At 42.0% G+C, this 13,516-nt stretch overlaps 1 protein-coding gene across 1 annotated transcript; it reads left to right on the top strand.

Annotated features, from left to right (window-relative positions):
• The first annotated feature begins 1,692 nt into the window (after nucleotides 1-1,692).
• On the top strand, nucleotides 1,693-13,211 carry wnt3a (wingless-type MMTV integration site family, member 3A). Its single transcript, XM_076144853.1, has 4 exons — nucleotides 1,693-1,856; nucleotides 6,271-6,512; nucleotides 11,727-11,992; nucleotides 12,076-13,211. Exons 1-4 carry the CDS (start codon nucleotides 1,777-1,779, stop codon nucleotides 12,553-12,555), a joined length of 1,068 nt encoding a protein of 355 aa, XP_076000968.1. The 5' UTR covers nucleotides 1,693-1,776; the 3' UTR covers nucleotides 12,556-13,211.
• Nucleotides 13,212-13,516: the final 305 nt, after the last annotated feature.

Here is a 13,516-nt window from a genome sequence, read left to right as displayed (position 1 = left end):
GAATTAAAAAAAAGGTTAAATGTAAACAATACAACATTCAAACAGGTCTTAAACTTAATCTTTATTTTTTCAATATTGATTTCCTTTTCAAATCTTGCAGTAAGCTCGTACGCTTGACATCGCGTTGTGCAATGAGTGACATGTTGTTTCATGAATCTCTTTCTAATTGTGAAATACAGCATTATTTCACCTTTCTTCCTTTTAAATCTGCATATTTCTCGGAATATTTTGTCCTGTTTTCACTCCAGTTATCTCCTTTTCTAAAGTAACTAACAGGGCTTAACATTTCTATTTGACCTAGTGCCTCCAAACAGCAATTATAAGTTAAGTATAGCTCGCTGGCAAACTGAATATATGTGCTTATTTAACGAAACACGTTGCTTAATAGGAGTAAAAATGAAAATGCACAAGTGTGGACAACTTCGACTGATTGGCGTCAAATTGTTCCCGTGTAAAATCAAACAAAATAAACACGAATCAGTGCAAGTTCCTGATGTTGCAACACTATGATTCTTTTTTTTTCTCTCTCTTTTTTTTATCATGACATAAGCATCAGTGGCAGTACGGGGAGGCAGGTCCACCCACTGTGAGATCAGCTATCAACAGCCACTTGACATTGAGAAAGAGAGACAGACAGTCTGACATTTAAACTCAACGCCGCGGCCAATTTATCGGATATTTTCGTTGGAGAAGCTCGACGAGAAGCAAGTCTGGCATCAGATTTCATGCAGGCAGCGTGACAGTAAACGCATCTTTCTTTTATCCGCGTGACAGTAAACGCGTCTTTTTATTATCCATATGTGAGGTAACGCCGATGACGAGGAGGAATTGTTGATATAGCGAAAGAAACATTGACAATTAATTACTTAAAAGGCCTTAATCCATAGGATTTCAATATAAAAGCAAAACCTCCCTTATTTGCTCATTTTACAATCCGAGTGCATCATTTTAAAAGGACAAAGTGACAGAAATTTGAAGGATCTGTTGTAGAAGAAGTATTTTGCTCCACTTTACAGGCAAAATCAAGTAAAATAAATCAAATAATTAATTACTCGGGCCTAAAAAAAAAACAAAAAAAACAAATTAATTCGTCTTTATTCGAAGCTAATTTATTTTACCTCCATCAAAATTTAAGCAGAGAGAGATTTAAAAACAACCCTTTTAAACCTCTAATTTTACATTCATGGCATACAGGCACAAATAAAGGAGTCGCAGATCTTAATAATGGCTGTGGAGCAATTCACACATATTTATTTCTGCATTTTAGAAGCTTCAAGCCAGGGAGTGAAATCCGGACAGGTTGTTATAGCTACGCGATCCACGGGGGTTCCGATGTCTATTTAAAACCCCTGGGACCCTCCCTCTCTCTCCTTTAAACAACATTATATATCACACACACCGATTGCCAATGAGCACTAAAACACATCTTAAAAATTAGCGCATTGTGGCGTCTGTGTTCATTCTGACGGGAGAACAGAGGGAACAGTAGCATCAGAATTCCCCCTTTGGCAATACCTGCTGATTGGGTCCTTAAAAAAAAGAAAAGAAAGACGGAGAAGAAGGAGAAGAAGAAGCTTTTAACTTTTTAATATTTGGCTCCCGAGTTCTGCCACGATCAGTCGCGCGAAAGATCGAATCTCTGCAGAGTTGTGGAGCGATTTAAAGAATCATCCGTGCAGATTAGAGGTGAAGTTGGGGAGAGACAGCAGCTGTTTGGTGCGTCTGTGCGCGCATGTAGGAATTCTGCTGGAGACGTTTTGGCGAAACTTTTTAAGGATGATAAACGTTGGATGTTTCCTGCTCCTGCTGCTGCTCTCCGGGCTCACGCGTGTCATGGCAAGTTACCCGATCTGGTGGTAAGTTTTTATTTTCATTTTTTTATGCCGCTACACAAACTTTTTTTCCTTCTCCCCCCTCACCACCACCCCCCCTCCAAAAAAAAAGAGTAGTGACGTTATCTTTGCTCCTTGCATGTGTCAAGTTTGGATTTGTTTTTGTTTTTGGAGTGTCGTTTTTCCCACTGCGATCGTTTCACTGCAGGAGATATTTGATATGAATGTTAATGATGGAATATGGGAATGTGGGAATGAGGCTCGGTGGCCTAGATGAGACAAACCCAACAGGTGAGTGAGTCAATGATGAAGACTGGAGCTGACCACACCAAAACTATATAAATATATATATATTTAAGCACTGCTGCATCCCCTTCTTCATGCTTATTTTCCAGTTTTAAAATCCTCTATATTTCCATTGTTATAATGCAGATGCAGACTAACTGAGGGCAACAGCCAGCAGGTGCAAAGTTTGACTCTTTCAATCGTGTGTGTGCGTGTGTGTGTGTGTGTGTGTTTTCATTTATATAAAGTCTTTCATATTAAGGATCATAGCATATATGGGGGGGAAATTCATGTTATTTGATCAGAATTTGAATCCTGCTTCAAATTGGTCTCATACAATGATTGATAAGATAATTAAGGCTATATTAAAGCTGTTATTATTGTTATTTGTTTGATTCTAAATTGCCACCAGTGTTCTTATAAAAATGACCAGAATAACGTTTGTGACATCGACAATAACTCCTGTCCTTCTCACAAATACCTTGTGATTGACTTCTGCCATATTTTGAAACTCAGAAGGTTTGTCTTATCATCTTATAATGACTTAATCAAAGACACGGATCAATCTTGAAGGACGAACAATAATATCTGCTGTATATTCAATATTTAGAGTTGGTTTAGAGATTGGAAGGGCCCTAATCTAGTTCCCTTAATGGGTCCCCTGGTGGTAAAACCGATGAGAAACTAATTACACGCTCAGCTGGAAGGAAATCCAGATATAACAGTGGGCCTTCTGGACCCAGAGATGGAAAAAAGTGACCCAAATGGTAATCAGTACACTCCTGTGTTTTATGAATGCACGCTGAGATTAAAACACTGCGGGATCATTCGTGATCAGCCTTTGTTTTACACTGCACACCGCTGTGTGTTAAGCCGTGTTTTAGCTTTGCTCATTAACTCTTCTTCTTCGCTTGCAAACAGTGCAAAGAAAGGCCTCCAGTCTCTCTATCACCAAAGGGCTCTCTGCACTGCGAGGCCACATATGAATGACTCAGTGGTTGGCAATGATGGCAAGTTTCCATTTTGTCATAATAAGAACCCTGTGGCAAGTCATCAACTAAGCACTGACGGTTTTGATCTTGGAAGGTGGGTCAGCGCATTCAGAAGTGTAACTACAGAAGCAAAACGGTGGCTTGTAAATAGACTCCCTTACTCCCACCAATGCAAACAGCCTTTGACTGCAGCGCCCAACTGAGTCATCAAGAAGAATTCAACTTTAGCTTCAGCATCCTTGACGTAATGCTCAACTTTCCTTTGCAATAACCTTCATATAGCAGCTCAGCCCGAGTCACACTGTCTCAGCTGTGTGAAGGGCAGCTCGATGAGTGTTGAGCTCGAGCTTTGAGAGGCTCACGGTTGCGCTCGGCCTCTCTGCACAACAGTAGTCTCAGGGGATACGGATCCGCACTAAGACAGGTTCATGTCTGTCTCTTCTCGACCTGCCATGACATAGCCTGGCTGCACCACCCCACCCCGCTCCTTCCACCCTCTTCCCTAGTCCACCCCACCTTAGAAGATAAATACCTGGAGGTGAAAGCTTGCCGCACATTCCTTTTCCCAAACATATTCTCTTGATGTCAAAGTCGGCTCCAAGGCCCCAGGGCCCACGAGTAAAGTGGTAATTCTAAGGTACCCTGCTTGGGCTTGCTGAAATATGCATTAAACCTGCGCTGGATACACTTAGATGAGAGGGAGAAAGTCTGTAGGCCTGCTGGGATGAAAATTGAATGCGATATATATGTTTTGCTTATGTGTTTATTTGTAACAGTTCAGGCTAAAGTGAGGGTTAGTGAGGATTTCCTCGGCGAAAATATGCGAATTCCTTGTTTTCTTCGCAGAAACCTTCGCCGTTGCTTTGGAAGGTTTGAAAGCGAGCATGTATCAGTAAGGAATGACAAACAATTACAGTACATATGTTATTATAAGACTCAAAACACTGAATGCAATGGAAATGAGTCAGTCTGTAGATTCATAAAAACACTGTTCTCTGAGACTTTAAATAGCATAAATCATCTCTTGGTTCCATTTCCTAAGACAGGAAGAGGTGGCGTGTATTACTCAGGCCCACACGAGACTGACGCTGACAAACGCACCAGACCAGAGTGGAGCAATCGAAGCATATTGACTCATGATAGTTCAGTTCCAGTATTAAGAGTGAGTAGAGAGAAAGAGAGAGGAATGTGCATATTAATTAGTACAGCGAATACCTTTGTTATGCATCGAGATATTTATTTGGCGTACGTTTATGAAGGAGATATGGAAGCAGAGGAGATTCAAAGACGAGACATTGACTACCTCTGGCCTGCAGCACCTGTTTCGCTCCCTGTAAACAACTTGCCTTGATGAACCTGTGACGATTTGTCGTACATGGCTCCTCTTTCAGCTCCGTGTGTTTGGGGGCAAAAACCAAACGTCTGCACCGGCTCAGTGTGTACACTCAGGTTTCTGCTGTGAATGATCTGCTCCAGGCGAAGGACTGACAAGGGCCAAAGAGAGGTCAATTTGTAATGGCGGTGTTTACTGTTAGAGGTTTGAGACAAAACGCAGACAAATGTGATTTCCTCTCCGGAGTCATTTTCAACTTGCCGTCGCTTGTTTGGTGGGTGTCTCGTAATCTCGTCTGTAAAAATTAGGTGAGGAGATCTGTGAAACCCAATGTGACACATAACTTTGACATTTGCGTGGGGAAATACTTTGGAAATTAGTGAATGGGTTCACTTTGCAGGTCAGATGATGGCTTCAGACACCTGCACGGCAAATGGACAGCATTCAAGTTTAAGGTTCAAAATGGCATTATAACCGTCACTTTATATCCCAGAGCGTTAACATCCATACAAGAGAGGTATTCAAGATCAACATGTTAGGAAGAGTCGATCAGCAGCAGTCAGCCAAAGGTTGCTTGGCTGAGGAAATCTATTGGGACTGTGAGCTTTTAAAGACAACAGCCTGGGGCCAGTGTCAGGAGTTTGGGTAATCTTGTTGTGATCAGCGATTAGTCCTTGAACAATAGTGAACAGGTCAACAGATAGTGAGCTAACTGAGCGGCAAAATACTACTCACACCTGCTCTGGCTCTGCTTTTGTGTAGACGCTACAGTGACTGTTATCATGCCCGTATCACTCATGGGAGGATCATCAGATTACTGCTGTCAGTGTTTGCTCCTAAATAGACAGATGATGTGAAGTGAATGCATGTCTGGGTTGCCAACAAGCTACTTTGTAGCTACTCTGCAGAGCCTTTGCCAACGATAATAGGAACTCCGCTATTAAATAACTTGGATGTTCTGTGATAGTATCAAGTTGTAATAATATTGTTTGTGATGATATTTCATTAAAAGTGACATATTAAGTAAGATAACAATGGTTGATTGTGAAATGGAAATATACACGCAGAGCAGACAGGTAGGCTCACTAGAACACTTTATAATATTGACAGATAGTGTATCTAAAAATGGTTTCAATTACATAGCAAGCAATTACACTGTAGATGTTCCATTTTGATGATTACACAGCATGATACAGTCCTAATTGAGAGGACAGAGAATGGGATAAAGACAGAATGAGAGAGAGAGAGAGAGAGGAGAGAGAGAGAGAGAGAGAGAGAGAGAGAGAGAGAGAGAGAGAGAGAGAGAGAGAGAGAGAGAGAGAAAGAGAGATGTAATCAGTGAACCAAGTTTGCACTTGTTGTATCCCAGAATACCTTCCTCAAAGGAAAAGGGGGTTGGGTTCAGTGTTACACTTAATACACTCTCTGAAGTTTCAATGTAGGGTTTGCACTCTTATTAGCCTAAGCTGAAGGTCTGTTAAGCGTGTGGACAGTTAATAACAAGGTGTCGTTTTCCAAGTTGTCAGCTTAAGTTCTATGAAGACCTCGAGATGCATTGTGGACTTTCATCTCAGTCTGTTACCTGGGCTGCTTCTGCGGTAGTAGGACTGCAATTTCAATACACACAAAGGCCAGGTGTCTGCACATAGGGTAGTTGAAGGGATAAAGAATAGGAGCCTAATGGTACCATGTGATACAGCCAATTAAACACACATACACAGACACTAAATTACACTTGTGTTAACAGTTAGACACACAGACAGACACAAAGACAAGAGGCACTTAAAATCAAATAGACTGACACTGTGCCTTCCCCTTTACATTTTAGGTCACTGGCAGTGGGCCACCAGTACTCCTCATTGGGAACTCAACCCATCCTGTGTGGCAGCATACCTGGATTGGTGCCCAAACAGCTGCGCTTCTGTCGGAACTACGTGGAAATCATGCCCAGCGTGGCGGAAGGGGTGAAGATCGGCATCCAGGAATGCCAGCACCAGTTCAGGGGCCGACGCTGGAACTGCACCACAGTCAACGACAATCTGGCCATTTTTGGGCCGGTGTTAGATAAAGGTAATGCTGCATGACCAACACGTGTTCCTCACATGAACTCAAACACAGCCAGCTGTCCATTGATCTCTTTTTTGCTGCACATAATGAGTTCCTTTGTTGATCTTATCTGAATAGCTTGTCAGTGTACCTCAGACCAATGGGGAGTCAGTATGTTTGTGTTTGAACACCCACTTAATCATCATAGTTTTGATCTGTCCCCCATCCATATGATTCATTTTCCACCAACTATATAAAGAAAAGTCTTAAAGGTTTGTTGAAGGTGTCTTAAAACAAATATGAGCTTTTGTTTTAAAGGTACAGGAAGAATACTGTTACTATTACATAAAAAAATAGCAAGGCCTGACCAAAACAGAACAAACATGTTGCACTCAGTGGGTGCAGCATTATACCTGCTGCACCCACTGAGTGCATCATTCATTATTCTCATTCAAATCCTTGTTTAAACAGACTTCAGAGACTGAATAAGCTCTGAGCAACCTGCATGCATGAAATAATGTACACAATTAAGCAGAGTGAGTTCTGTCTTGTTGGAGCTTTCTTTAGCAGGGAATCCCCTGTGATGTATGTTGAATTTGCCTGAAGTGAATTACACAACACCAACTGTTTCGTGGAATTTTCAGAGACACAGTTTACCAGTTAAGTTCTGTGCCTACAGGCTTATGCTGCAGAAATCCCCCTTACATTCAGCAAATGCACATTTGGTATAACAATTAAGGACTTCTGTCATGTTGTTACTAAAATGAAACTGATTAGCGTGACTCTTCTTGTGCGCCTGGATGCTCTTGTCGACGTTTCAGAAATTACTTGCAGCAAAATTGAGAATGAGCACAGAACACACAAGCTGAGGGTCAGCGGGTCTAAACCTGTCAACTAGTTTAGAGGAGATTGATGTAAACATGGAGGGTTGGAGGTTAGTTAGGGCAATTGCTTTTAATAAACTCTTGAGCCAGTTGATAGAGGAGGCTTGAGCTCAAGTAGGTGGCTAACGATAGGGGTTCGCAATCCAAACCCTATTGTGGTGTAAAATGCCTTCACTTCTCTCACTGCCTCCCCTCCGTGGTCTAAATTGCAGGGTTACTGAGTGGGAAGAGGAGTTAGCTATTGGGCTTTAGTAAATCATTTTGATTGGATTAAGGTCACTCCGGCCCTTAATAATGTGAAAGGTCAAAGTGGCTGGATTAAGTGCTTTTGTCAGAGGGCAAGGAGAGTGATTCAGGAGCTCACAGGCCTTTGATAGGTCTTAGTAGGAGAGGGCTTCCATTCCATTGCATTTGATTGATGCTCATGTTTGTCTGTGCAACAGGCCCATTGTCCTCACTGGTGTCTGTTTGTCTGCAATGCAGACTGTTGTGTGTTGGTTTCCTCCTGCCTCTTTTGGGTGAAGCTGAAAGGAAGCGCGGGCCTATATAGGCTTAGCATCTATCAGTTAGCCCATTACTGCCCGTGACCTCCTCACCTCCACAGAGGACATTAGAGGTTTGTTTTACAGACATGGATTAAGCATAGTGCTACAAGCATGAGACACACATCTTGACAGAGAGCTCAGAGGCAGAGACTGAATTGAAAACATTTGATAGTTTATGTAAATACTAATACACAATTAAACTGACACAAATACAGAAACCTGTTTAAATCTAATTATGTACAATTCAATCACACACACACTGACATGACCACACACAATACTAACCTTTATTTGCATTGCTCCTTTCATACAGAGACGCAGCCCAAAGTGCTTTATAAGACATGAAGGGTCAGAACAAGCATGACAACAGCAAAGAACAATAAGAGTGCATGAGTTTATAAACAGAATCTATACAGCACAGGTTAACTCAACAATAAACATTATAATAATATTTTCAAACAGATACATATATGCACATATATACGTACATATATACACCGACATATAAATCCATATATTCAGCATATATTCCAAAATGGGTCTTTTATCCAGCTCATGTTCTCTCTCTCTCTCTCTCGCAAACTTGGTTCACTGATTACATCTCTCTCTCTCTCTCTCTCTCTCCCTCTCTCTCTCTCTCTCTCTCTCTCTCTCTCTCTCTCTCTCTCTCTCTCTCTCTCTCTCTCTCTCTCTCTCTCTCTCTCTCTCTCTCAACACCCCAAATCACAAACCCTGCCTCTAGGCTATGTCTGCGTCAGCACTCATTAATTTACATTAACCCAAAGTGTCAAAACATGCACCGCTGGAATCCGTTTGTGATGAAAAGTGATAGAAAGCTATGCAGGTGTTCTGAGTCTGCAGAGCCGATCCTGGAATTTTTTTCAGCAATCGGGGTTGTAGACCTACTAGAGTACAGTTAATGAGTCATATGACAGTGATGGCAGTGGACAGTCATTATTTTCCTAATGTTACTGCCCATGCAGGTATAGTCCTGTGCAGTCAATGTGCCACAAGAAACCATTAAAATAACAAGAGGTTTATAGTTCATTTCTATTATGTAATATAGAAAGCATTTGGAAGGACTTGCAGAAGTTTGAAGGTCTATCTTTGACTTATTTAACCTTTATTATGTAATAGACTTGTAGCTACATCTGTATAAATTCTAAAAACGAGGAAATGCACCTAATAACCTAAACTAAATCATACAAACTGAGTCCCATAAACCAACTGGGGAAAAGGTCAGGGGATGTGGGTTACGACCTATGACCTGAGGATGAGAAAGTGTAACAATTTAGGATGAGCTAAGAGGTCTCTGCTTTTCATAAGATGTATGTCTCTCCATGCTGGGGGAGGGAAACTAGCACACCGGTATATCATTAACTCTGGGCAAGAAAGAAAGAAGGGGTGTGGTAAATGGAGTTGATGGGGGGACCTTAGCCCCACTCCCTGCTGGGCACTGCTCAGAGCACAATATCTTCGCAACCATGAGATTAAGCAGGAGAAAAAGTGCTTTTCCCCATTCACACGCCCTTTAGATTGTTTTATTAAACCATTTGAATAGGGATTTCCCTGTCTGCCGACAAGCAGGGTCCAGCCAACGCATAGTTCTCTGTTGCTATGACTTAACTTGGTCCCCACTAATCACCGGCCAGGGCAAATTTCATATAAAATATCTGGGGCCATTGTGGGACTAACACAGCGTGACAGTGGCAGCACAATAGGGGATTCAACCCCCCCAGCAGGTCGTAGGGACCACTTGGTCTGCCAGGGTCTGGCAAAGTTTGGTGGAAGAGCATTGTTGAGGGCAAATGTGTTGAAATACCATAAACTGGCAATAAAACCAAGAAAGGGAGAGCACCTCAGTTTAGAGCTGGTGTCTGCAGGTGGATTGAGCTAAAGCCAATCGCAGCTCAGAACTACACAGGAATGATAAGGAAACACAAGCATTAGTTGCTTTTTATTTAGAAGAATGTCAAAACATTGAAGCAAAAAGAAAAATTAAATTGAATTATATATCTATTGTTTTTAAGCTGTCATTTCAAATAGACTATTGCTTTGACTTTAGGTCCAGGTAAGCCCCTCTGCTCACCCAGAGAAGCTAGGACATTTCTGTTACCCCCTATCATTCTTCTTTTCTCATTTCATCCCCAGATAATCCGTCTTTCCTCTCTTATATTCATCCTTCCACCCTTTCACTGTGCGGCACCATTGCAAGGTCACGGTTTCTAAAGGTGTTCTGCAGGGTTCCATTTTAGGTCCACTTTTCTTCACATTTTGAATAAGAAATATCAATAGCTCTCTGCAAAGCATAATGAATTGAATTTCTTCTTTTGCATATGAATTTATATATTATTTCACAATAGATTTGGGGTTTTGAAGCTCTTTGGATCGACTGTGCAATCTTACAAATGGTTCAAATCAGTTGAATGTGCAGGTAAAAGCAAAGTTTTAAAAAATTAAAGAGAATTATATTATCACAATATTACCAACACTTCAAATGTTAGGGGCCTTTCACTAACAACATGCTGAGTGCTAGAGACCCTCCAGGTTACAGCAGAATTTGGAAGAGCAGCTTCTACATGACAAGAAAATTTTATTAATTCAATAAATGAGACTTATGACAGTGACGAGACAGAGTGAGACACTGCATGAAATACGAGGAGCTCAACACCAGACACAGTATTTTGGTAACATTGGTAGCTTTGCCTGTACACATACAGCAGTACTGTGAGGTTGGTGGGTGGTTGAAGATGCCAGTAGACCTTTTCTCTTGCATCATTGTCTCTAATGCCCTTTAGTCCTCAAACTGGTTAGAACCTGCAGTAAGGGAGGAGCTCTCACTCTTTCTGGTTACACTCCTCCCTGTCTCTTTTCTTTCTTTCCTTTTAGTCCTTCTTGCTCTTTACACACAAAAACATGTACACGAGCTGTCTCTCTCGCTCTCTCTCTCTCACACACACACACACTCACACATAAACGCACAGTCCCAAATTTCACGATTTATCGTTTACCAAACTTCCTTAGCTGTTTACATGCTAATTATCTCCTGTATGACTCATTTTATGTTTCCCCATTCTCCTTCTATCTTTCCCCCTCTGCATCTTTTCTCGTGATTGTGCAAGACCATACAAGTACCTATATTCAAGGCCACCTCCCTGTCATAATGAATCCTGTTGAAGAGGGGAATGCTGAAGTACGGAATGTCTCCTCTTCAGTGAAGTTGACGTGTAATCCCAATGTTCTTTTGGATTCCATATCTGGACACAACCGATCCATCTCCGTGTTATGTCTATGACTTGTCCCCACAGCATGAGTCCATTTCCTAACCTTTCAAAAGCTTAATTGAGTCTCTTAATTATAGGCCTGTCAGGCCCGTCTCTTCCTCTCATCTCTCTGGAAGTTCCTGATCCCTCTGAGTCATTAGTTAGCTATGTCAGACAGACACAGAGGCCTTGCTGGCCTTAGTCAGACACAGGAGGTTTGATGTCTGGGCAGGACGAAGCCACATGCTGGTGGTACATCTTGGAGTGTAAGACCTTGACACATGTCCCATTTAACAATCATAAGCTATAGTTCAGTTTCAGTATGTGAATTACATACATTATTTTTTAAATGAGCAGAACGTTTTACTAAAGAGCAGCAAGAATCTCTCAGTTTATATGAAAACGATAACGATTAACCTAAAACTTGTTTTATTCCATTTCCATAATCGTGATATTTTCTTACATTAAAAAATAAATGGATAAATTCAGTACGACTACAGATTCCATGTTATTCAAATAAACAAACATCTGTTCTTCCCTTTCCAGCCACACGTGAATCAGCATTTGTTCATGCTATTGCCTCGGCGGGAGTGGCGTTTGCAGTGACCCGTGCCTGTGCTGAGGGTTCAGCCACCATCTGTGGATGTGACACACGCCACAAGGGCCCCCCTGGTGAGGGCTGGAAGTGGGGCGGCTGCAGTGAGGATGTAGAGTTTGGGAGCATGGTTTCCCGGGAGTTTGCTGATGCTCGGGAGAATCGTCCAGATGCACGTTCAGCAATGAACCGCCACAACAATGAGGCTGGTAGAACGGTAAGTTCTGGTTTTCAATTTTGTAATATCAACAGCAATTCCACTACTTTCAGATGACCAACCACTTTTTGTTTTATCCTTAGTCCCTCAATGACAACATGTTCCTCAAGTGTAAGTGCCACGGCCTCTCGGGCAGCTGTGAGGTCAAGACTTGCTGGTGGTCTCAGCCTGACTTCCGGGTGATTGGAGACTACATGAAGGATAAGTATGACAGTGCCTCTGAGATGATAGTGGAGAAGCACAAGGAGTCCCGTGGCTGGGTGGAGACCCTGAGACCCAAGTACAACTACTTCAAACCCCCCACAGAGCGTGACCTGGTTTACTATGAAGGCTCACCTAATTTCTGTGACCCTAATCCTGAGACCGGTTCCTTTGGCACCCGCGATCGTGTCTGTAACCTGACGTCCCACGGCATAGACGGGTGTGACCTCCTCTGCTGTGGCAGAGGTCACAACACCCGGACAGAGAAGAGAAAGGAGAAGTGCCATTGTATTTTCCACTGGTGCTGCTACGTCAGCTGTCAGGAGTGCGTGAGAGTCTACGACGTGCACACCTGCAAATAAAAACCCTCTGGTGTTCTCTTTTCTCACCAAAACTGCAAAAAATGTTCAGTCGGTAGAACAAATACAGGAACGCTCTGTACCTACTAGACATGAGAGAACGCAAACCTGTCTGACTGTCCACGGATTCAGTGCCAGACACACTGACTGTGATGCTGAAAAAGAGCCAGACTCTGCCTTCATTTACTGGTACAGTTGAGTCAAGTGTCGACGCCAGAAAGCATAACTGTGCTGGTGGCGATAACAACAAATATTACAACCATGTAGATATCTGCGGCGATGATGATGATGGATGAAGAGCTCTCCCTCTTTCCAAGTCACAACACGCAGGGACAGTAAAAGAGTGTCATGTACTGAAGTAGGAGAACTGTTCAACTGTGTGTCAATTTGACAAACACCATATTGGTGCATTTTTCTGTGTTCCGAGTAGTTACCTTGAGATGAGAATAGCACAGCACTATCAACGCTTTCATGTCCATGATGCATACAATGAAAATGTCACATTTTTTCTTCAAGAGTTAATTTTCACTTCTCCCATCGCAAACTAAGAAATAGTGACAGCATTTATCTTTTTTCTGATATGATTCTGAAATGGATCTTAATCTGACGCTCAGCAGGATGCATTCTCTTCCTCGACGTTATTAGTATGTGTGTTCATGTCTGGTATAACTAACATTGTCATTGTGTGAATGAGTATTTGTTTTATAGTGTTAATTTGTGTCTGATGTTTGGGTTAGAATGCACTTGCACCTGAGTGAATGTAGTTATTACGCTGTGATGTGTTTACGTATTGTCATATTCTTAAGCTAGCAAGTTGATATCTGCTTCAAAGGACTAATTGCATCTGAGAGAAGTCATGAGCCACGTCCACTGAAAATTGGCAGAACATGAAAACACACACAGGTGCATCTTTAAACACCTTGAAACCACCTGAAGCTTTTTTTTTTCTAGCAAGTAGCAACAC

The sequence above is a fragment of the Genypterus blacodes genome, unplaced genomic scaffold (assembly GCF_046128005.1).
Source record: "Genypterus blacodes isolate CSIRO-AG114 ecotype Tasmania unplaced genomic scaffold, CSIRO-AGI_Gbla_v1 ptg000029l_1, whole genome shotgun sequence".
NCBI classification, from domain to species: Eukaryota; Metazoa; Chordata; class Actinopteri; order Ophidiiformes; family Ophidiidae; genus Genypterus; species Genypterus blacodes.
This window is presented reverse-complemented; position numbering and strand designations above follow the sequence as displayed.

Coding starts and splice junctions, on each gene's coding strand:
- wnt3a (XM_076144853.1), top strand. CDS start 1,777: ATGATAAACGTTGGATGTTTCCTGCTCCTGCTGCTGCTCTCCGGGCTC. Junction 1,857..6,270: donor GCAAGTTACCCGATCTGGTG/GTAAGTTTTTAT, acceptor TTTACATTTTAG/GTCACTGGCAGTGGGCCACC. Junction 6,513..11,726: donor TGGGCCGGTGTTAGATAAAG/GTAATGCTGCAT, acceptor TTCCCTTTCCAG/CCACACGTGAATCAGCATTT.